The sequence below is a fragment of the Nipponia nippon genome, unplaced genomic scaffold, assembly GCF_047370975.1.
Source record: "Nipponia nippon isolate SJK-2023a ecotype South Korea unplaced genomic scaffold, ASM4737097v1 scaffold_11, whole genome shotgun sequence".
Taxonomy (NCBI): Eukaryota; Metazoa; Chordata; class Aves; order Pelecaniformes; family Threskiornithidae; genus Nipponia; species Nipponia nippon.
Window position 1 is genome coordinate 23,558,732 of NW_028262302.1, and position 21,597 is coordinate 23,580,328.

Genomic DNA, 21,597 nt, shown 5'->3' on the forward strand with positions numbered 1-21,597 from the left:
CTATCCAAGATCCCTCTTAGCTCCAGACAAGCCGAAAGGGAGAATTTAATTGTAGCAAAGTTAAAAGATTTGATTACAAATTTGAAAATGACAAAAGTAATGAAAAATAGCAACAAAATAAAATACCACGATGTTAAAATGTACCACCATCGATCCCTGCTTCAATGCCCCCCAAGGTTTTCCTGAAGCCTCCCTCCACCGTGAAGGCAAACAGGACGAACCCCGTTAATAGAATCCTAGTTTCCAAATGGGACACCAGCCCTTCCTCCCGGGTCTGCCTGGGGATTTTCTAACCCCTACGGAATAAAAGTGAGGCTTTCAAAATGTGTCTCAAAAAAATCCCCTTGTTTCCCCCCGCACTACGCCGCAGCCTTGGCTCAGGGCCGCGATGCCTGCAGCAGCGCCGAGGGACAAAAAGCCTCCGCGGCTGCAAGGCACCAGCCCCCGCGAAAGGTGAGGGACCCCCCGCAGTTCTTCTTCTTCGAAGGTTTTCCTGTTTGATAGGAAGTTAAATAAATGGCCTCCATAAGCCGACGTGGTCGTGGTTTTCAAATCACACTGAAAAGTTTTTTCTTCTCATGGTTGAAGGGTCTTTTTCTCCCCAGCTCCTTACACATCTCAGGGCAACACAAGCAAAGAGCACCCACGCGGGGCTCGGGCCGCCGCTCGCTCCCTCCCACGTGCATCACGCAGGGAGCTTCTCCCACACCCGGTAAGACGGGGCACGAGGCAGCCCCCCTTTCTCCCAGTCCCCATTCTCTCGGTGCCCTCCCACCATACTTGCCTTTCTAATTTATTTTTTTAATTATTATTTTCTGGCCACAGAGGAGGAGCAAGCAGAAGCACTCACAAAGATAAGGGCGATTATGTCCTGCTCTGTTTTTTGACCCATCGGCGTCAGCTGTATCACTTTATATCTGCTGAGGTGTATGATACCATCGCCCGCGTCTTACAGCAAAACGCCAAATTTCATTTCTCGTCATCGCTTCCATCATTTTCGCTCCAGTTTCTCTGAAGCTCTTCAAAGTCCTTTGGACCGGAGTCAACCTAAATAACATGTAAATAATTAATCTTTTAAATAAATAACATCCCATCTGCAAATAGCGACTCACTCTGTACACGGGTTAATAAATATGTTAAATAACGCAGAAAGGGCTACAAAACCTTGAGCCACCTACTGCCACCCTTTTTGGGGAAGAAAAGCGGCTACCGATACTTACAGGAGCAGCAGGATTATAGCTCTGTCGACGCTCAGTCCTGCTGCTGCACAAATACAGGAGGGAAAGATGGTCCCCGAGCCCTGTGAGCTTTTTATTTAAGACAGAAGAAATCATACATGGAGCAATGGAAAAGAGAAGGCTGTACTGGTCAGTGGGATAAGCAGCAAACACTGCCCGGAGCAAAACGCCTCGGAGCATACGCTTCACCGTCTCTCGGCCTGTCTCCATCCTCCGCCCAGGCTCAGGCCGCATCGAGGCACCGCTGGAAACAGCCCCATAAACTGCTGGATTCTGGGAGGCCAGGGGCATTATTTGCCCTAAAGATTTGTGAACAGCCCAATAAAAAAAACCACCATTATGGGAATGCAATAGGAAAATGAACTGCAAAGTATCGGATGCTGAGCGAAAACCAAGAGGGATGATCCGAGGCACCGAATGCCTTCGGCAGAGGCCCTGAGCCAGGAGAGATGCCACCGAGGAGGTGAGTGTGACAGATCTCTGAAACTGCACCAAAACCACGGTGAAAGCACACAAACAGCGATTTTCACTGCCTTTTCCAGCCAAAAAACAACCTGTGGACACCAAATTAACCTGGTGGCAGCAGGATGCTGCAGGGTCTGGAAGTTTAAACAGGTTCAGAAGGCAATTTGATAAAATTCATGGGGAAGACACCTCAAAGATTGTCCTGAACACCAAAGCACAGGCTGCGGCTCGGGACGATGCTCCAGGAGCTGCTGGAGGCCGGGAGATCGGGGTGGGGGGCTGCGGCCCGACCCAGCGCAGCTGCTCTCGCCCAAAATAACCCCTGGTTTAAAAATTCATAAGAGATTGGAGGAGGCCTGAGAGCGAAATGGTGCATCCACAGGATTCACCGGTGGTTAAAGAAAGCACTGAGGCTACAGACATGAGTGAAAAAGCCAGATCGTATCTTCGCGTCCATTTTCATGAGCAGGCAGACCGGGGAGGCGCCTGTTACAGTTTTTTTTCCTGTTAGCAAAAACAAGACAACAAAAAAACAACCTATGCCAAGAGCTGAGGAGCTCAGCAGACGACGCTGTCCCAGGGCGCTCCAAGCAGCGCAGTCCCCCCGCCCGGGCGGAGGTCTCCGGCAGCCCAGAGGAAGACAGCACCCTCCAAAATGCCCCCGGCGGGGAGCGCGGCCCCTCCCTCCCCCAGGGGCTGCGGGCGCGCAGCGCGCTGAGCGCCGCGCCCACCCCACGGCCGGGCCGCGCAGCAGCCGCGCAAGGAGCGCGCAGGGGGCCGCGCTCGCTGTTGCCGGCGCGGCGGGGGCGGCTGGGCCGGCGCGGCCCGGCCCGCCCCGGCGGCAGGAAGCGCGGGGGGGCGGCGCCCACCCCATCCGCCGGGCTGGCAGCGGGGGCGGGCGGTGCCGAGCCGGGCTTCCGCGGGGGTAAGCGGCTGCGCGGGCGCGGGGAGCCGCGGGGGCCGGGCGGGGAGGGCGCTGGGTGCGCTCCCCGGGGAGGCCGCGCTCACCCCCCCCCCCCCAATAATTTAGAGCTGAAACAATAGCAAATATCAGCATTTATTTGCAAAGGGGCCGCCGGCGCGGGGTGAGGGCGGCGCGGCCCGGCACAATGGGGGCTTTGTGGGGCGGCACAGGGCCCCTCTGTGCGCGGCGGCCCCGCCGCTCCCTGCGCTCCTCGCCTCCGCTGCGGGGACGGGGAGCGATGGGGAGGGCAGCCGGCGGTGCGGCGGAAAGCACGATCCGAGGTCAGAGCAAAAGCGCCAGCGACGTGTAAAGTTAGCGCCGATACACCACGGAGCGTGGTTAATTTGTAGGAGAAACAGCTTGGCTTGTAGCTGGCACGTCCAAAAGTCCCGGACAGGTTTTGAGCTCACTGAGCGCCCGTCTCCTTTCAGTGGTGAGAAACCCACGTTTGAGGCTTCGGGAGCTCTGTGATTTCTTCACGAGATGAACATCTTGTTCTCTTGCTCTCAGGCACGCCATGGATACCACCGGCCACAGCGTCCTCCTCCTCCAGCAGCTGAACATGCAGCGGGAGTTTGGCTTTCTGTGTGACTGCACAGTTGCCATTGGAGATGTTTACTTCAAAGCCCACAGAGCGGTGCTCGCTGCTTTTTCAAACTATTTTAAGATGATATTTATTCATCAGACGAGGTAAGGACACACAGCTCTCCTCCTAACCTGTTAACCACGCTGTTCAACTTTCTGCTTTTTCCCCTTTCTAAAGGTATTATAGTCTAAAAGAGCGTAAGTGGGGATGTTAGATGGCCTGAGATTATTTTCCTAACCCAGCACACGCCTCAGTTCTCTAAACATTCCCAGTCCAGAATGTGCTGTCCTTTAAAACCACCCTCTTAGTCAGCATGTGCCAACATCAGGTCCCGCATTTTGAAGAGGAGAGATTTGTGTGACCAGAGAAAATAAACACGTAAGTACCACAGCCCTCCTGCAGTGAGACCTCACAGAGTTGCAGTCTAGGGATGTACAGGTACCTCCTGCCCATACACAGCGTGCGTTGGCTTGTAGGCAAGCGTGCTGGGTGGGACTGTCCCTTCTGGAAGGATCCATGGGCTTGAAGCAATTGAGAAGCTGTAGCCTTATCGCAGTTCTGCGCTTCAGACTCTTGCAGATAAGGGCCGAGACTGAGATCATCAGTTTATTCCAAGCTGCTGTTCAGATGCTTCACCCAGCCGGGTCAGGAGTGGTTCTGCAGGAATAACAACAGCAGTGCCGAGGTCTAATCTCGCCTCTGAGCTGGAGCTTGCTGCTTGTAATCGATTAAACCCTTCTCCGTTCTCGTTCCTTTCTGAGGGACCTGCGCCCAGCACCTTTGCAGGGTAATCATTAGCCATCAGCCGCCTCGCCAGTCGGCTGGAAGTGAGAAGATCAGTTAACTTCCTTTCCAATAGATGTTGTTTACTGACACTTAAGTGCAAAGCTCATAAAGATTACACAGTAGCGGCAGCTGAATTTATTACTTAAACACACAAATATTCTTTGCCTCGTATTACTGGAGTGGCACACACTGGCGACGCGTAGCTTGCGTGGCATCGCTGCGGTGCCGTGCGGCGGCAGTCGGCCGTGCGTACGAGTGACGGGGTGACCGGGAGCTGGCCGCTCTCACCGTCCCTGGCTGCGGTTGTGCGCACGGTCTTCACAATCGCAGGGATAAATACATGCTCAGGCACTTTGCTGTGCAAACAGGGCACATGCGCTTCTGCGGGTCTGGGCGGGGAGCGCGGCTCGTTGTGAGGCAGGAGGCAGGCAGCAGCGCACACGCTCCAGCAGCAAACGGCGAAGCAAATGTATGGGCAGGTAATGGATTGGGACTGTAATTTGGAGCCCTGTATGTACTTAATCATCTGTCTTGTTTCAGCGAATGCATAAAGATTCAGCCTACAGACATTCAGCCTGACATATTTAGTTACTTGTTGCATATCATGTACACCGGAAAAGGGCCAAAGCAGACCGTCAGCCAGAGCCGACTGGAGGAGGGCATCCGCTTTCTCCACGCAGACCACCTCTCCCATATCGCGATCGAGATGAACCAAGTGTTCTCCCCAGAGCCGGTCCAGTCTTCAAACTTGTACGGCATCCAGATCTCGGCCGCACACAAACCGGCGAAGGAACGCCTGGGAGCGAAGGAGAGTCTGCCCAAGGTGGGCAGCAGGTCTGCTGCCCAGGGCGATCACCCGCAGCTGCAGCTCTCTCTGGCCATCGGCCTGGACGACAGCTCCCTCGACCAGCAGGTCGCTCGCCCCTCCGCTCAGCCCGCTGCTCTCGCCAAGCCGGCAGAAGAGCGTCCGAAGCTCTCGGTCTCCATAAAGCAGGAGAGGTGCGACTCGGAGCCCGTGGTGTCCCAGAGCTGCGCCCCTCCTTCTCCGGAGGTAGCAGGCCCCATCTTTGCTAAGGCCAGCCTCAGGGTGCACTTGTGTCACTACTGCGGGGAGCGTTTTGACTCCCGGGGGGGGCTGCGGGAGCACTTGCACACCCACGTCTCGGGCTCGCTGCCGTTCGGCGTGCCGGCCTCCATCCTGGAGAGCAGCGACCTGGGGGAAGTGCAGCCTCTGGCTGAGGACAGGGAGGCTGGGGATGGCCACCGGCTCGGGGCCTTCCTCCTCAAGGAGGATGAGCATCAGCTGGAGCATCTGAGCTGCAGCGACTTGGAGCCTCTGCAGATCAGCCAGCTCTCCCTCATCTCCAAGGACCACGAACCAGTAGAGTTGAACTGTAACTTTTCTTTCTCAAGAAAGAGAAAAATCAGCTGCACAGTCTGGCCGCACGTTTTTCCCGAAGAGCCAGCTGCTCGAACACGTGTACACACACAGAGGGAAACAGCACAAATACAGCCGCTGCCAGCGGCTGGAGAGCCCCGCGACCCCCAGGTTTCGTCCTTGCTGTGACAGCGAGAGCGTGGGGAAAAGCTCCAGTTTATCCCAAGACCACTGAGATGAATGTATACTGGAGTCGGATCTCATCCAAGAAAGTGTTGATACGATCCTGGTAGAGTAGGTCTCCCCTTGTGTAGCCTTTAGGTGCTGAAACTGGATATTTTGGCATTTTCCATCTAGTGAGTGGCTGCTCTCCGCAGCTGATTGATTGTCTTCACCATTCCCGTTGCCTCTGAGATAACTGTGAAGACCTTCACACTGAGATTTGTGTACTTGCCTTTTTTTTACTTCTCTAACTTAAGCTCAAACTAATTCCCATCTAAGTCCTTCTTGGAAGCCTCTGTGTAATTCGGTTACATTTTTCATAAATGTAAATTTGTTCCTGCTCTGCTTTACTAGAGTTAAGACTGTATTGCTGGGTGTGAGGTTTAACCATCATCTAATACGCTGCGCAGTGCCTAGGACTGTTTGTATCCCATAGAGTTGCTCTTCTGAAACTAGATGGAGGGAAATATGTATTGTGTTTCCCAAACAGTTTGTTTTTAATTAAAATAAATATCTCAAGGAGATGAATCCTGAAGTTCGTGTTGTATAACTGCAGTTAATAAATCTCTGCATAAATACATGCGGGAGCCGTAAGGCTGGTCTTTTCAAGGGAAGTGGTGGCATTGATGTCGGGGCGGCAGCCTTCACTTTGACAAGCCCTGGGGTCCTCGTCAGCACAATCTTGTCAATTTACTTTTAGACTCAAGGGGTTTGCATGCGTGTTTGCTCATTCCTACTCCTCCCTCTTCAACCACTACTGCATGAGGAGAGGCAAACTTTGGTGCCCCTCTAGGACCACGTCCCGTTATTGGAGCGTCCTCTCTGCAAGGAGGAATGAAAGCTGCAAAGAATTGTCCTCTCCTCTCAGAGAGGAGGCACATCCTAGCCTAAGTCTTTACAGGGTTCAATACCACACACGGATTTTCTCAGTGAAAATGATTTCTGACTCTATAAACAGCTTGGACCAAGCCCATTCTTAACTATTACAATCTGTATATTTACTAAGAGCAAATATATAATGTGTTATTTCTTCTCTACTTGTGGAGCCACCATAAAATGGTAAAGTGCAAGCTTTTTGCCTTTCATTTATCATTCCTTGATAGCTGAAGAGTAATAACTTATCAAAGAGGGGTTTAAAATTGTACACGTTCCTCTTGGATTCATGTTTTGTCCCTCCGTAGTTTTTCACCTGAGATACCCCTGGCTTCCTACCAGGCGGTCTCCAACCCGTCCCTCAGGAGATGCTCTGAATCAGAAGGCCCCTAAGAGGCACACAAAGTTCTTACAGCGCAGAGGTTTCTTTCGCAGCGAAGAGCAAAAGCCTTGCGAGCTGCTCCCGTAATCTCATTACCCAGTTTTTGAGAAGCTGGAGGCTCCCTGCCAGTCCGGGTGGAGTTGAGTCATTGCCTTCGGAAAGGGGGAGCCTGAACAATGGTGAGAACAGTTTATTGTCAAAATGCCCGCTCCAAAGCTCTTTGTAGTCAGGACCCTTGAGCTGTCGTCTTTGAAACTGTCCTGGAGCAAGGGCTGCAATTAAATCGCTGCTGAATTAAAAGACCATCTGAGGTCTTTGTAAGGGCGGCTGCTGCTTCTCCTGGGCAGGGAGCTGCACACTCCAGGGGATGGAAGGGCCGCTGAGGGCTGCCAAATTGTGTTTTAAGACAAAGGGTAAAAACAAACAGCCTCTGAGCCTGCACGGATGATGTTACAAAATGCATGCTGCGGTTTGGTGTGTGCTTGCCTGCTAGACCGAGTGCTCCTCTAGCTGTGTGTACCCGTTAAAGCTGCTCTGGTGTGAATGCATTTTAACTCTGCCTAAAAAGTCTTTCTTTAAAACAAGAAAACAAACAAAACCCCGTCGACATCCAGGCCTGCAAATGCTGCATCTGAGCTCGGAGCGATTCTCATGGAGCGTTTCCTCGAAGAGAGCCTTCTGGGTCTCTCCCGGGCTAATAGCGTCAGCTAAATCACATCCAGCACTGACTGCTTATAACTGGACAAACAGCCTCTGGCTTCTGCTGACCTCTATTGCTACATGATGGTTAAAAAAAAAAAATGGTATTTTATAGTCATTCCCTATTTGTGTGCAACACTTTATGGGGTGGGTATAGCTGTGGAGAAGAGCTAAAAGTGAGTTTTCGGACTATTCAGTCAGTAGATGAGCACCTTGGAACTTCAACTAGATGCCTAACTTGCCTGAACTAATTGATATTGAAAGTCAAATGGCCCTTGATGTCTCTGCAAAGATAAAGCAGGCAGTGACAACAGAGGTCAGTACTGGGGACAGCAAGCAGCAGTGCCCAAAGGTGTCCCTGGGACATGCTGCTCCTCTTCAGGTTTGTGGGCAGGATTGTTTTCTTCACTTCTTGGCTATTAAAAGGGAGCTTTAATAAAAACTATGAGCTCGGGTAGAAGATCCAAATGTCTGTTGGGACTGGTGCCTTGAGCAACGTGATCTGGTGGCAGGTGTCCCTGCCCATGGCAGGGGGTTGGAACCAGATGATCTTTAAGGTCCCTTCCAATCTGTGATTCTATCAGCTGTATGTGCCTATGTGTTGTAGGAGTGACTCCTTAGTACTGACTGCAAATACATCAGCAAAGCTGAAAGCATACTGAAATCAGCACTGTGTTCATCCACGTGTTCCGTATGTCTTTGAAAAGTTATGAGTGTAAGCAATTTTTTTTTTTTTTATCGTCACACCCCTTTTTAGGGTGTACTTTGGTTAAGCTTTGCGGTACTGAACATCTGTGACATCAAACATCTGCAAAGGGCATTTTTTTGCATCATTTGCAAGACAAGAAACGCATTTTCAGCAGTTTTCTACTGCAAGCGTTAAAGTGCTGTTATAATTAAAGCCGTAGAAAAAGCTTGGGAGACAGAAGTCATCAGCTCCGAGTTACGTTAACTTAGAACATCATTCTCTCTAAGTCGTATGAATAGAAAATAATTTTAGAAGACAGTTAGGTTTGCTAAGCAAGGGCAGGGCAGCAGCTGCTCCTGGATACATCATAAGAAGTTTTATTACTGTATGTAGAAGACACTTGAATTACCGAGTGCTTAACCTTTGTGCCGGTGCATGCTTGAAAATCTGCCTGACTTGCACAGCTGGGCTTGGCAAATATTCATTTCTTCTGGTTTTTTTTTTTTTTAATGAAAACATAGAAGAATTTGTCACAGCGTGCAGAATAATGATACTGGTGATTCCTTCCAGATATCTGCAACTGGTTGATAGATGCACATGGGCTTAGGCAAGGAAAGCCCCGGGGTGCTGATACTTGAAGGCTGGAAGTTTAAAAGCTCCAGGGGATCCCCAGAGCTTTGCCCTGTGCTGCGAAGGGGTCCCCGCGTCAAGGGTGCAGAGCTGACGAGCCACAGGCATTGAAGTGCCTTGTCTGTGGGCTCTGCAGCTCATGTTTCATGAAAACGTGGGAAGATGGGGCTCAGACCCCTGCCAGTGCCCCGCAGTGTGAGCAGACTCCGCGGCCAGCTCAAGTTAACCTCTGAAATGCCAGTAAGCGCTGCAGTGGCTACCATCACTTTCATAGGTATCTGGGTGCTGGTCTGAATATGTCACCTGTAGGTTAGGTGGCTTATTGACCAAAGTATGCTAAACAACTTCAAGATAGGTATTTTGAAATATTTTTAGTGCTCTGATGCTGAACAGGCCAGGTCCAACAGGCGCCATGGTTCCCAGGCTGCTTAGGGTGCAGTAAGGGATGTGGAATAGAGGGTATTTATCCCCCCTTCCAGCATGGGGTCTGGCTATTTTACTGAGAAACTTGTTTTTCACCACCTGCAGTGCTGGCTGGAGATGCCATTTTGTGCAATGAAAGCGTTAGGCTGAACTTCTGCATTACCGGTGCCAGAGGAGCGAGACTTCGATGCCTGTTACTTGCACAGGCCGTCCTTAAAAGGTAACCCGTCCCCTCTCAATGTTCACCTGCAAACGTTCGGGTTTTACCTCTTCCACCTTGAATTTTTGGGCAGCTGGGGGAGAGCCATGCTGGCACTTGCCTGCTGGCTGCCCAGGAGGGGATGCTGATGGCCGGGTTGTGCTCGCCGCATCTCCACGCAGGATAAAAAAAAACCCTTCAGCTCATTTTACCTTCTGCGCAGGCTGTGGTTACAACATGTGCCCTCAGCCATCTGGCTACACCAGCCACTCGGGCAGGCTCTTCGCTCGCATGTTGTCTCTCAAATCACTGCCAAATCGGGCAGCAGTGGCATCCAGGGGGTGCGGGGGGGCTGGCCGCCCGGCCGTGGGTGCAGTGCCCCTCACCAGGGGGGTCTGGGACATTTGTGCACACGGAGAAGGTTAAAAAGGGAAAAGAAATTTGCTGCCAGGATGTAAACCTGAAGCAGGGAGCATTGCAGTTAAAAACAAAGCCATGAAATACCGCTAGCACGAGCTTTCTAGAAAGAGTGTAATGCTGTTACTGAATAGTTTTCTACTATTTTGGAGGCAGAAGGTATAAATCCCATGTAAGCCAAGCCTTCAGAAGTGCAGAGAAAAGTGATCTCAACATATGCAATTCAGCATCATTGAATAGGACCATGAGTGGCCAAGCAGGAGGTTTCTTCTTGGCTTGTCAAAGCCCTGCCATGGCAATCTGCCAACAGCAGGTCGTGCCATACTGCTGCCATCATCTTCGGCTTCACTGTTTAATAAAACCCAGCCTTTTCTTTCCCCCTCCTGCCATGGTACGCCAAAAAGGGCTGCTACCAAGTGGGCTTCCCAGCAGTCCAGCATTAGGAAAATATATTCTGAGGAATAAGAAACGGCGAGGAAAAAGGTCATGAGGATGGATCTGCCCTAAATTACATGCCAGTCAGATATTTACAACCAGACCTGTGTCAGGACTGAATTCCCTGAGATGCAATTGCAGCATTTGCATGTTTCATTAAGAAAAAGGAATGACACAACTTCAAAAGCAGCCTAAGAGAGGAAATGTTTCCACTAACTATCCTAAACCAGACGCTGCACCCTCGGAACAAAGGTGCAGCAAAGCTCAAAACCTTATCTGCTCCATCAGGCTGGTTTTCACCTGAGCTGAGATGCCCCTGGGAAGCTTTGCAGGGCTCTGGGCAGCCCGCGCGTGGCTTTACCCTCCTGGGATGCTAGGGCAATGCTGCTAAAGGCTTCCAGTGGCAGTTGGACAAATTTTAGTCCATGTTAACCCTTCTGTTACTGGGAAACCAGCATAAGAAAACATTGTGTAAAGCCCTCTGTCCCTCCTGGCGCTGGATTTGCAACCCGCTGGTCGCAGGATGTAAAGCCAGCTATAGGTGCCGGGGCAGGGAAACCAGGGCTGTGAGCCATTGGGGGTGATGCAGGGGAAGAAACCTCATGGCAGGCAGAAGTGCGGTGTCAACCATCAAGTCAGGCCTCCGTGGGGCTGGTGCCAGTGCTGGGTGTGCAGCCCCGCCAAGCTCCGGCCGAAAGCGCCGCCATGCCGGGGGTGGAGGCTGATGCTCAGCGTCACCCCCTTTTCCCTGCAGCCATCCCGGGAGGGCCCTGCTCCAGCAGCGGTCGCCTCCACCGCCCCGCAGCAACGCCGGACCCAGCAGAGCAGGCGCTGAAGCCTGTCATTAGGGGCCGAGCATCCCCCACCAGCCTCTGTTTATCCCGGCGGTGCGGTTGTGAGCCGCTTACTCATCGCTTTAATGAGCAGGGTGCAGGTGTGCATTCCTGTTGTGCCTGTTGCACACGCCTGCCGGCCAGGCGCTGGCGAGCCAGCCGGTCCCCCAGCCCGCTGCGTCGTGCCCACAGGCTCGCAGCTGCTCTACAAACTTCAGGGAGATTCGGGACGAGAGGCTTTCAGCGCTTTGGCCTTCCCTGCCTTGCTCCGGCTAGCAAACGAAATGCAAATTCAGTTGCAGGCTGTCTGGGCTGCGACGAAGCGCTGCACAGCGCCCACCCGCGCTGCAACGACAACGCCCGACGCCTTTGTGCAGCGGCAGTCTGGGGGAGATTTTGGCAGGCAGAAAGCAAAGCGGCTGAGGCTGCTGGCAGGAGCAAGGATGCCTCGCTCCTCCTCCCCGGTGGGGATGCTCAGAAGCACCGTAGGAGTCGGAGTACTTGCGCTTCCCACCCAGCTGCCATCTCACCAGTCTCACATCACACGGAGCTGTCACGGCACTGAGCCTTGACGCATCGGCACCTCAGCCTCGTGTCTTCATTAAAATGGCAAACAGTGAGAGCAAACGTGACACGAATGACTGTGGTTACATCGCAGAGATGACATCCCGCTCAAGATTAAACTTTGCTCTCTGGGACAACGGCAAGGTGATGCTCGGTGTCTCTGTGCACCGGTAAGGCCTTGGCGCTGGAAAGGCACCACCTGAAAGGACAGGGGTACCTGCAGAAGGGACCCTGCTGGGGCACCCACCTTGGCGGGGGGCGTCTCCTCTTCCAGAATAAAGAGGTTTGAAAGGATGATCTCTGCTAGGTCTAACTGAGGGACGGATGGCGTGACTGCCACGCAGCTCTGTAGCTGCAGATGATACTTTCATCTTAGCAATCTGAATTGCAAAACGTGTTTCCTTAACATCTCCCCCCCCTTTTGTATCCAGTATGTTTGTCAGTTTTTATGTAACGAAACCTATTTTAAAATGCTGGGTTTGGGTATTTGCGCTGAAATCCACTTTCCAGCTAAATGGACTTTCACCCCATTGCAGGAAAATCCCATGATTTATCACAGAAAAACTGCGCCCTTCACAGTTCTCTGCACAAAGAAAGAAATGTGAAAGTTGTGCCTCCTAAAAAAAGTTAACCTATATTGTTGCTTAAATAACTGTGTAAGAAATAACATCCTCTGATCATTTTTTTTTTAAAAATCACATTTAATGTAAAGATTTTATCTGGTTGCAAATTAAAATATTTCATTATTTTAATACCACCCAACAAGACATAACAAGAACTATTTCTCTGGGAAATAAAACTGCAGACATAAAATAATATTAAAGCAAATTATTTAAATCAATCTGTTCTCTTGGAGTATTTCATTGGTTTGAGTTACTCTTGTTGAAACCCTGTATCTACAAGACAGGCAATATTAGGGCTTCGCTGCTCCTAACACATGGGTCTGTCAGCGGGGTCCGGCTTCCATCCATCCATCCCAAGCACAGACCAGGATTCACATGTGTTTCATGAGTTTACTCAATTTTTTATATGCATTTGTGAAAACAACTTTTAGATTTTTGTTTTTATACAGAAGCACACATAAGAAAATGTCCATCATTTATGCAGGGACAGCATCTTAAATTCAAACGCTGGAGTCCTGGCTGCTGTAGATGTGGTCCTTTGAAGCGTACGGAGCTGCAGTGACCCTCAGCGGCTGGAGATCGGGCCCTAAGCAGCCGGCGCCTTTCTAATGCACTTCTGGAGTCCCAGGGCAGGAAAGAAAATGCAATATTTGTTTGTGCCATCATTGTCTACCCAGCAATTTCCACAAGGAACTTTTCAGAGGATACACTTGTTTTCTGCTGGGCTCAGTGTTGACACAACAGAAAAGCTTTTTATCTCCCTGGAAGCCTTCCTGGGCACGAGTTACACTATTTAAACACTCTTTTCTTTGCTACTAATATAAAAAAGCTGTGGGAAATGAAAACACTCAAAATGACACGGCAAAGCAGGGATAGGGGACTTGTTGAACATAAAGCCAAATTGTCCCCGCTGAGGCGAGCGCTGGAAACATCTGGGAGAAAAGCAGCAGCACAAGCCGTGGGGTGAGCAGAAGAACCCAATAATTCATTAAGATGCTGCTGCAAAGCAACCACTTCCATCATTCAGAGGGGCAGCAAGCAACAAGCTCCTGGATGAGGAGCTGGATGGCCCCAAAGCAATCTGAATGAGGCTATAAGAAACCAAGGTTATGTATTATTCCAGTTTATTCCAGCTGCCGGTGAGGAACGCAGTCCTAAGGCCAGGCCACCCTTTGGTGCTCTGGCACAACCAAGCAGTCACGTCCTCACAGGTTTCCTGGCCCTGTATTCCTTCACAAGAGCAAATTTATCATTCCTTCTCTGAAAGAATAAATATTTTGTTAATGTTCAACTCTCTAATCATAATGAAGGAGCAGAGAGTCTTAATTAAGTCATTAGTGGCTGTTATGAGTCTATATTTTGTTCTGTAAACCTGAAAGAATAAATAGTATTAATGCAATTAAAAATGTATAACTTTTTTCCCCATATTTTCTCTATGTTGTAAAGTACCTCAAGAAATTACATGAAAGATGTTATGCAAAAAAAAAAAAATTAGGGGGGGGGGTCCATTTGAGCCGTACAGAAAGTGCAGAAGCACCAAACTTGCTGCTCCCCGTCCCGCGGACCCTGTCAGCACCAAACCATGCCTGGAAACAGCAACCCGGAGCCTCGGGAGCTGACAGCAGGAACCAGCAGCTCACAGAGAAAACCAAACCATCCGCATGGGATCGGCAAGAGCTGTGCCACTCCACGTGCAGGGGGGTTTGACCCCGGTCAGTCTGCAGAGCCTCATTTTCCTCTGGCAGTACGGAGCATCCGATAGGGAATTTAACTGTCGGGCAGCAGGATGACGGCTTTTCTTAGCCACTGGAGATTTGTGATCCTTTGCAAATACCTTATAGCAGCCAGGACTCTGCTAATGGAAATGCCTGGCCAGCAACCGCAAGGAAACCTTATAAAAAAGAGCACAGGAAGAGCAAGCCTCCAAAGATTTCAGGTCTGTTAACAACTTTAAAGATTACTTTCTGATCACCGTATGGCTGCCTGAAAAGGCTGGACACAACAGAGCACCACTGTGAGTTTATCCTTTCGTATATAAAATCTCTCCATAGCTGCCCACTCAGTCACAAGGCAAGAAAACAACAGGTACATTCAACTTTAATGAAATAATCGTCAGTTTTATGTACAGCTATAACCAAGGGAAAAACCAGCTACAGAAAGGATGCAAACACAACCCTGGATATGGAGCAGGTCACAGGGGCCGGGCTGGACCAAAGCATTTCTGCCATTCTCCTCTTCTTTTGAAGACATGTTTTGCCTAAAAGGCAATACTGAAATACATGAAATCCTCCTGAAACTGCTTAGCAGGCTGACAGGAGATGACAGCCAGGCCCTGCGGGGTCATTTTGTGTTTCTTCACTAGAGCCCGGACAGCCTCCCCTGCAGCCAACGCCAGCGGGGCCCCACAGAGATGCTGAGGCCCTTTGCTTGGCACCGACCTGCTGCCGTGCCCAGCGTAATCCCATAAGCAACCTCCAGCACCAGTATGCCTCTTCTCAGGGTGCTGCAGCAGCTCCAAAGGTACGTATAAAAGTCCTTAAAAAGTCCCTTTCAAAACTATGGCAAAATACCTGGAAGGACCAGTATGAAGTACAAAGCCATTAAAATTGTACATACTGAATTATTGATATCTGATAACTTATTAAATAAATTCACAGAAAAAGAAGACGCTTTTTTTTTTTAACATCCTCTCATTTTTCTTAAGTTTTACTTGCACAGAAACAAGCTGTGGCACTCGCTGCTCACAGTCCTCTCGTAACAACGGAGATGCTTTATCGAAGTTTAAAATGTGGTTGTGTACCAGGTACTAGGAAAGTTTACAGCCCTTGTATTTTAACAGGAATCCAAATCCTACGCTGGGAAGGGAAATCTCAGCGTACCGCCTATGGTCAGTGAGCAATTGCCAAGCGAGGCTGCTATTTCTGTATCGGCTGAGAAATACGCAGGAGAATTTTCTCAGAAGAACAGGCTGACTTGCCCGCAGCTGTACGTAAATCCCAGCTGCACAGATGCAAGCCCAAATTATTAAAAGGCCCCTTTCTCTTGGAGAGCTGGTAGTTAGAGGCGATGCTCGCACACACACGCTACACCAGTGCAAACCCCCTCAGAGCAGGGCAGTTTGTGGGTTTTGATGGCGATTGGCCTGTCCAGGCATTTTACGGCCGTGTCCCCAGGCCCTCATGTCTAGATTTTTTTCCCTGAGGACTTTGGTAAAATCATTCTGGCATTTCCCTGCATGTCTCAGAGCAAGCTACGTGGCGTGCCGGAGCCAGCCAGAGCCCGGCAGCAGCGAGCCGGACGTAACGCACGTTTCCCAGGGGATGCCGGGGCTCGCTGACGCCAGGCGGGCTTTGCAGCAAGGGGGGAGCCGTGCGGGACAGGCTGCCGCCTGCACCCAGGGGTGCCGGCAGCACTCGCACCAAATCTCCTCCCCAGCCAAAGCAATTCCAGCGCCGGCAGCACATCGCAGCTACCCAAACTATGTCAACACCGAGGCAATAGTTGACTGCTAACACGCATGCAGCTCACTGCTATTTATATCACATGCCATAGAGCAAAAATATGCTATATCCGAGGACAGCTTCACCGTGACATCGTGACTGGGATGGAGGAAGGCGAGGGAAGGACAAGGGCTGCCCGCAGCAGGCACGCTCCCGCCCAGCCCGCGCCACCGATGCTGCTGGGATTTTGCCCGTTGAGCTTAACGGTGCGAGAACAGGCCCCGCGGCAAACGAAGCGCTGTCGTTTTCTTGGCGTTCGCGCAGCCCAGGGTCAGCAAGGCGAGCAGCTGATGCCGTGCTTTAACATGTCTGGAAATGCACAGGCTGCTTGTGACAGGGGAAGAGGCCAAATGAAAAACACCGCTCGCCGCAACCATCCGGCTTCATGCGAGGCGACAGCAGAGGTGACCGTGGTTTCTGGCATCTTTACGTAGCGAGTACCTGTTTGCAATACTAAACACCAGCCTGAGCCTGTCTGGCATTGACGTCTTTGTGTTAACATTGCAGTCACTTCACCCTCCCTCGTCTCCGCCGAACCCCCGGACAAACCTCCAGCCACGTCCAACGTGCCCCGAATCCAGCCCAGCAGTGGGTCGGGCGCTCGCCGCCTCTCGGGACCTTTCACTAAATGCCCGGTCCATACAGATCTACAGCATGAACAGTGGGGAAACCTGGCATGGATGACAGCAGAAACATGGCCTTGACATAAAGATGCCAATAAATGAAAATACAGTCGCTGTGACACCTTCATTTTTCCACAGCTGCGGTCGACGGCGCTGTCTGAAGCCCCAGCCCCGGGGGACACGCTGTACATAGCCGGGTCTGCCCCACGTCCCAGGATCTGTTTCACATAGACACACAACTGAACAGGCATGCAGAATTAACTACACCTCGGCCCCGGGAGCCCTTCGAGCTCTCCCCGCCCCAGGCCAAATGGAGCTTTAAATCACTCCCTGTATGCGTTATTTTGGGGGCATCACTGCCATCACAGAAAACTGTTGTGTTTATTCTGTTCCAGGGCCATTTCATTGACCAGCTGCTCTATGGACGACTGAATGGCCGCCTTCACGAGGGAAGATGCAGTTTCTATGAGGAGCAATTCGTACTGCTCCCCAGTTCTGTGCCCCTGCTCGCCCGGACCTTTCTCCTCGGCCTGGGGACCGCCGCCAGCCTCAGGGCCCTCTTTTTTACCAAAATCAAAGCTCCCACTTGATTTTTTGTTCCCTTTTTGCTTATTTTGGTGCAAAACCGGGGACGGCTCGTAGGCCTGGTCAGAGTCGGTGTCCTCAGAGTCCTCGGCTTCGGTGACAGTGATGACAATGCCGACGCCTGCGCTTGCTTCCAATGTCACCTGATGGCTGGAGCAGCCCTGCACGCTCGCTGCGTCATCTTTAAACGCCGATGGACTGAAATCCATTGCAGTCTCTTCGGCTTTGCTCTCCTCAGGAAGATTTATGCTCTTTCCTGATTCATCCCCTTCAGGCAGCTCTTCGCAGATATTGGTGATTTCCTGCGGCTCGGTGGTTTCAGGGGCGCTGTTGGATTGATCCTTGGAAACGGGAGCTTCGGGAGCAACATCCTTGCCTTCCGCATGTTCTGTGGCTTGGGGTAGGCTCCCCTCCTGCAGTTTTTCCTGGGCTGTTTCATCAACAGGCTCCGAATCGGTCCCCTCTGACTGAGCGGTGCGCTCCATCTGCTCCTCCACGTCAGGTGCGGGCTCTGTCACGGGCTCGCTCTTCGCAACAGAGTCGGTGCTTTCCTTCGCCGCATCCTGGTCCTCCTCTGCAGAGACCGGGCTGAAGGATTCTGACTTGTCCGTCGGGGCCAAATCCTCTGGCTCTTCACTAGCTTTATTCGAAATGCCCATCACTTCATTTGCTTGAACGCTGCCCTCCGACTCCTCCACTGCTTCAGAGGGGCTGGCTTTTTTCTTGCCTCTGGAGAACCGCACGCAGGGCATCTTCACCCCAGAGCTCGCCCGTTTTTTCGGGAAGCCTTGCGCACAGCCCTCCTCAACGTCCACCTCCAGCTGCACTTGGGAACTGGAGGGCGCCTTCTTCCACGAGGAGGATTTCTGCCTTCTCCGAGGTCTTGCGAGGTTTTTGATGGCTGCCCAGGCTCCTTTGGAGGATCGCGATTGATTAGAAACTTTCGCCTCGCCTTGGTCAGCGCTGGCGCATTGGCTTTTCTCCTCCGAGGCTCCTTCGCATGCATCCTTCGTGGCCAGCCCCTTCTTACAGGGCTTCTTCCGCTTCTTGAAACAGAGCATGGAGGGTTTTTCTGCCTGTTCCTCCGACGGGGAGCACGTCGCCCCTGTGCTGTGAGTATCTACCTCTCTTGGGTTCTCCATTTGAATTTCCTTAGCTGCCTTCGCCATATTCGCTCCTCTCCTTCGTTTGTGTTATATTATTGATTTTCTTGATGAATGCATCAGACACAAGAACTGCAGAGATGCTCAAAGTGCATTTTTTCCTCAAATTGTTTTCAAAATAACGTTAGTTGCTTTTTAACGAGCGGATGTGGCAGTGAAGAGAAGTTCTGCTGAAGCTATCGCATCTGCTTTATAACTCCCACTTTGTCTTATTACTCACTTTATCACCTCTCCAAGGAGTCCCGGGTAGACGTGAAGTTGCACAGGCTTCTCCTCGGCTTTGCTGGCCAGAGTCACTCTCACCTCCGGGACAACCCACTTCAAGTTGCGCTCGGTCTAACAGCACGACTATTTAATTGCCGGTCTGACATGACTTTTTTTTTCCCCCAAAGGATGACAAATCAAGCCAAGAGTTAACAATTTTTATTCACCCCACGGACCTGGAAAGAACTTGTGCTTCCTGAGCTGTCTGCAGTTCCACATCGCACAGGGAGCTTGATTGAAGCACCAGTAAAACCAGCGGCGGCCAGTGGCTGTTTTCTGCCCCCCAGTGACAAGGTCAGATGCTGCTTTCCCTCAGCTTTGCTTTCTGCTTCAGTTCCCCTCGCAGGTTATGTGAGGTTTGCTGCGAAGCACGGCCAACGCTTCCCTCTCTTATCTGTAACACAACAAACAAACGATAAGACCTGTAGAGTGATTAAAAAGTACATTTTTTTAAAAGAACCTTTCACTTTGAGAGGCAGACCAGGGCTAGAAAAGCAGTTCTACCTCTGGATGCACCACAGCAGTTTTTTCCACTAATTAGCATCAATATCCAAAGGCAAAATCAGGCCACCAAGATGTCAACCCAGTGACCTTCCACCACGGAAAATACTATTTTGCTATTTTGTGTGGTAAAAGGGGATATTTTTTTTTAATTGCCCATATAATGGCAAATACATATTATGCACGCACACCTATGTATTTTCTTCTCCTACGGTTAGCTACATCTTTTCCCCACTACTCCATATGCACTCATAGTTCCAGCTAGGGAAATTACACCCTAAGACAGCAGATATTTTTATCTTTAATGCACCATATGACAATATGCAAAAACACAGAATACAAAAAGGAGGCTTGTGGAATACAAAAGCGAAATCACATGGGAAGAAGGGAGCTTATTTATACTACGTGCATGCCTTCCATGGCAACCTCAATTAACACCGCATGTGCTCATCAAATATATGATATTGTAAGGTATATGTCACCCTTCAAAAAAAAAAAAAAAAAAGCGCTGCCTCAAAACATCATCGGAACATTTTTGGATATAAAGACGCAAAACGTGTTGCCGCAAACAGCCCAACTTCTCTGGGACTGGCTCCGGGGCTCCAGGCGATCCCTTACACAGGATTTTGTACTCTGCTTTTAAGTAGTAAGGTGATTAAACCGGGGGCTCCGGCGGGGCGCGCTCCCCCACGGAGCAGATTTGGGTGGGTTTTTTTACTTTATTTTTTTTCAAATTTATTTTAATTTTGTAGGGGAAAACGAGCCAGGCTGACAGGGGCGCGTGCGAGAGCGAAGCCCGCAGCTGCCGGTGCCCGGAGCGGGGCGCGGAGCCCGCAGCCCGGCTCCGCCGCAGCCTCCGCAGCCCCGGGAAGTTCGGGGGCGTTCGCGGGAGCCGCCCGGCGCCGCCGCTCCCCCACCGGTGCCCCCGGCCCCGGGCGAGGGGCGCCCCCCGACAGCCGGGCCCCTCCGAGGGGACGGGGGGGCTCCTCGGGCAGCGGCGGCGGCTGCAGAGGCCGAGCCGGGAACCCCACGCGTGTCGCCTCCCCCGCGGCGGTGCCCGCCCCCGCCGCCCCGCTCCGCTCCGCTCCGCGCCCTCACCTGCGGCCCGGCCCGGCCCGGCCCGGCCCCGCTCCGCGCCGCTCCGCGCAGCGGCTGCGCTGCCGCCGCCTCCCTCCCGCCGCAGCCGCGCCCCCCGGGCCGGCGGGGAGGGCGCTGCCGGCAGCCCCCCGCCCCCCGCCGCCAGCCCCCGGCCCGCCCCCGCCCCCGGCGCGGCTCTGCCCGCACCTGCCGGCAGCCTCCGGGCAGCGCGGGGCTGCGGAGGGGGCGCCGGGACCCCGGCCCGGCCCTGCGTGCGGGGCAGCGTCCCTCCTCCTCCGGGAAAGCATCGCTCCCTGTTTGCAGAGCAGCATCCCGTCCTTTGTGCGTCCCTTACGGGGTAGCACCCCCTCTTCTCGCCGGGCAGCATCCCTCTTCGCAAGGCAGCATCTCTCCCTGCTTGCGGGGTAGCATCCCTCCCTTCGGGACAGGCAGCAGTCCCCCCTGGCGGGGCAGGGTCCCTCTCCCTCTTGCAGAGTAACCTTTCTTCCCCTCCCGGGTTGCGCACAGCAGCGGCAGACGCACAAACCGCAAACTACGCTCAAGGCAAAGGGCCTGGAGGGCCCGAGCTCTGGTTTTCAATTTGGATGCCAAGGGCAGCAAGGTGCGCTCTAAGAGAGCGGACGCAGGCCCAGGAGAGAAGGGAGCGCTGGCGTTTCCCTGGCTGTGTGGGAAGGAAGGAAGGTAGGGGGTCTCGCTCTCGGCAGCTCTTTTTTTTTTGTCCTACCTGAAACCTTTGCAGCTTTACGCACGCACTGCTTGGGTCCCTGTAGGAGCAACACCGTCAGAGGTGGTGGTAAGGACAGCCGGTTCTTGCGTTTAAACTAATCCTCGCCCAAAATACCAGAGAAAGTGCCTCTTTCAGATAAACCCTTTTTCTCCAAAGCAGCTGAGATCTAACTTTAAAAAAATTGCATCTCCAGCTGTTATGATTGATGGTAGGGCCTCCGGAAAGAGGACTACCAAGTGCAGCTGATGAACTACACAAAACTATAGCTCGAGATGCCTGAATGTCCCCATTCATCTCCACGGGGAGCTGACTGACGCCCACAAACGTTTTAAGGACATTAACTACTTCACAGCATGTTTGCACATAGCAGTGTGCTTGGAACCTGCACGTGGCTTCCAGTGTAGGCCAGCCTTAGAAAAATACACATGCCCCCCCCAGCTTCTTTATGGAAAAAAAAAGGTACAAAATGGGTTCTTTTGGCTGAAATTTCAGCCAGTAGGGCAGAAAAGTGGATCAAGCAACTACAAGGAATTGCCTTTCTAAAAGCTCCCCTATGAGATGCGTTTGCTCACGTTCACTCAGAATAACCTTCATTTGGAAACGGCTCCTCTCCCCGGGGTGGGCGGTGGGTTCTAATTAGGATCCACTTCTGCATTAGAGCCGAGCAAGGCTCCTCAGCACGAGATTTTCCCTGGCTGCAGTCGGGGGCAGGAGGGAAGAAAGCAGGCAGC

General features: G+C 52.0%; 2 protein-coding genes and 1 long non-coding RNA gene across 5 annotated transcripts; 1 reads left to right on the forward strand and 2 right to left on the reverse strand.

Moving 5' to 3' along the window:
- Positions 1–21: 21 nt before the first annotated feature.
- LOC148056880 (uncharacterized) lies at positions 22–2,337 on the reverse strand. The gene is made up of 3 exons (XR_015702359.1): positions 2,241–2,337; positions 1,221–1,537; positions 22–1,047 (listed from the first exon to the last, which is right to left on the reverse strand). It is a non-coding gene; the product is annotated as an uncharacterized LOC148056880 (long non-coding RNA).
- ZBTB25 (zinc finger and BTB domain containing 25) lies at positions 2,165–6,182 on the forward strand. The gene is made up of 3 exons (XM_087747923.1): positions 2,165–2,628; positions 3,178–3,357; positions 4,580–6,182. Exons 1-3 carry the CDS (start codon positions 2,165–2,167, stop codon positions 5,604–5,606), a joined length of 1,671 nt encoding a protein of 556 aa, XP_087604049.1. The 3' UTR covers positions 5,607–6,182.
- An 8,303-nt stretch (positions 6,183–14,485) lies between these two features.
- On the reverse strand, positions 14,486–21,020 carry AKAP5 (A-kinase anchoring protein 5). 3 transcript variants are annotated; one of them, XM_087747927.1, is made up of 2 exons: positions 20,864–21,020; positions 14,486–18,934 (listed from the first exon to the last, which is right to left on the reverse strand). In XM_087747927.1, exon 2 carries the CDS (start codon positions 18,280–18,282, stop codon positions 16,891–16,893), a length of 1,392 nt encoding a protein of 463 aa, XP_087604053.1. In that variant the 5' UTR covers positions 18,283–18,934; positions 20,864–21,020; the 3' UTR covers positions 14,486–16,890. The 3 variants fall into 3 exon arrangements, with proteins under 3 accessions (XP_087604053.1, XP_087604052.1, XP_087604051.1); XM_087747926.1 differs by lacking the exon at positions 20,864–21,020 and adding an exon at positions 20,326–20,509; XM_087747925.1 differs by lacking the exon at positions 20,864–21,020 and adding an exon at positions 20,140–20,213.
- Positions 21,021–21,597: the final 577 nt, after the last annotated feature.

Coding starts and splice junctions, on each gene's coding strand:
- ZBTB25 (XM_087747923.1), top strand. CDS start 2,165: ATGAGCAGGCAGACCGGGGAGGCGCCTGTTACAGTTTTTTTTCCTGTT. Junction 2,629..3,177: donor CGAGCCGGGCTTCCGCGGGG/GTAAGCGGCTGC, acceptor TCTTGCTCTCAG/GCACGCCATGGATACCACCG. Junction 3,358..4,579: donor ATATTTATTCATCAGACGAG/GTAAGGACACAC, acceptor GTCTTGTTTCAG/CGAATGCATAAAGATTCAGC.
- AKAP5 (XM_087747927.1), bottom strand. CDS start 18,282: ATGGCGAAGGCAGCTAAGGAAATTCAAATGGAGAACCCAAGAGAGGTA.